The 1,110-nt window shown below is 49.9% G+C and overlaps 1 protein-coding gene across 1 annotated transcript in view; it reads right to left on the minus strand.

Annotated features, from left to right (window-relative positions):
• LOC104982408 (hyaluronidase PH-20-like) overlaps positions 1-838 on the minus strand; it is a 17,382-nt gene extending 16,544 nt beyond the window's left edge. The window contains exon 1 of the mRNA XM_010831768.1: positions 724-838. Coding sequence (XP_010830070.1) covers positions 724-838 — 115 coding nt within the window. The remainder of the gene's footprint in view (positions 1-723) is intronic.
• Between the last annotated feature and the right edge of the window lie 272 nt (positions 839-1,110).

Here is a 1,110-nt window from a genome sequence, read left to right on the forward strand (position 1 = left end):
ACTTTCTGCCATAAGAGTGGTATCATCTGCATATCTGAGGTTATTGATATTTCTCCCGGCAATCTTGATTCCAGCTTGTGCTTCTTCCAGCCCAGCATTTCTCATGATGTACTCTGCATATAAGTTAAATAAGCAGGGTAATAACATACAGCCTTGATGTACTCCTTTTCCTATTTGGAACCAGTCTGTTGTTTCATGTCCAGTTCTAACTGTTGCTTCCTGTCCTGCATATAGGTTTCTCAGGAGCCAGGTCAGAGGACATCAGGCACCCAGAAAAGCAGCCCATTGTCTTCGAAAGGAGCTAGGAAAAAATACAAAAGATAAAAAGAGAGACAAAAGAGGTAGGGACAGAGATCTGTCCTGGGAAAGGAGTCTTTAAAAAGGGAGAAGTTTCCAAACACCAGGAAACACTCTCACTGGAGAGTCTGTGGTGAACCTTGGAACCTCAGAGGGCAGCATAACTGGGAGGAAAAATAAATAAATAATTAAAACCCACAGATTACATGCCAAACTGTAACTCCCAGTGGAGAAGCAGCACAGATGCCCTCATCCACCACTAGCAAGCAGGAGCTGGGCAGGGAGGCGCGGGTTGCATTGCTTAGAGTAATGACCTGGCCTGAATGCCCCAAGGGCAATCTGAGGGAACTAACTTTAGATAGCAAACCAGACTGTGGGATAGCTACCCCGCGAAAAGCCCTAACCTAAGACACCGCCAGGCCTTACAGAACAAAGGACTGACTAGAGCTAGCCGGCTGCCGACAGGTCCATCCACCACAGCAGACAGGCAGGCGAGGGAAGCCAGAGCCAGAAGGGGGCAGTCGCGGCCCCAGCGAGGCATCATCTACCAAACTGCAAGCAGGCTTCGCTGCTAACCAAAACTTCTTGGGATTCTGGACGGTTGACATCCGCCTGAGAAGGTGTGCCGGTTGTAGACCCAGAAAACCAAGCAGCAGGGACCAGGGAGGCAATATGTCACAGCAATCTCGCTTCCCAAACACCTGGTCACCTGAGCTGCTCTGACCTGGGAAGGCACAAAACGCAGGCCCAACCGAATCTGTGCCTTTGAGGAGTACTCGAGTACCTGAACCTGAGGGGCTTAGACCTGGGAAG

This window comes from Bison bison, unplaced genomic scaffold (assembly GCF_000754665.1).
Source record: "Bison bison bison isolate TAMUID 2011002044 unplaced genomic scaffold, Bison_UMD1.0 scf7180017864530, whole genome shotgun sequence".
Classification (NCBI taxonomy): Eukaryota; Metazoa; Chordata; class Mammalia; order Artiodactyla; family Bovidae; genus Bison; species Bison bison.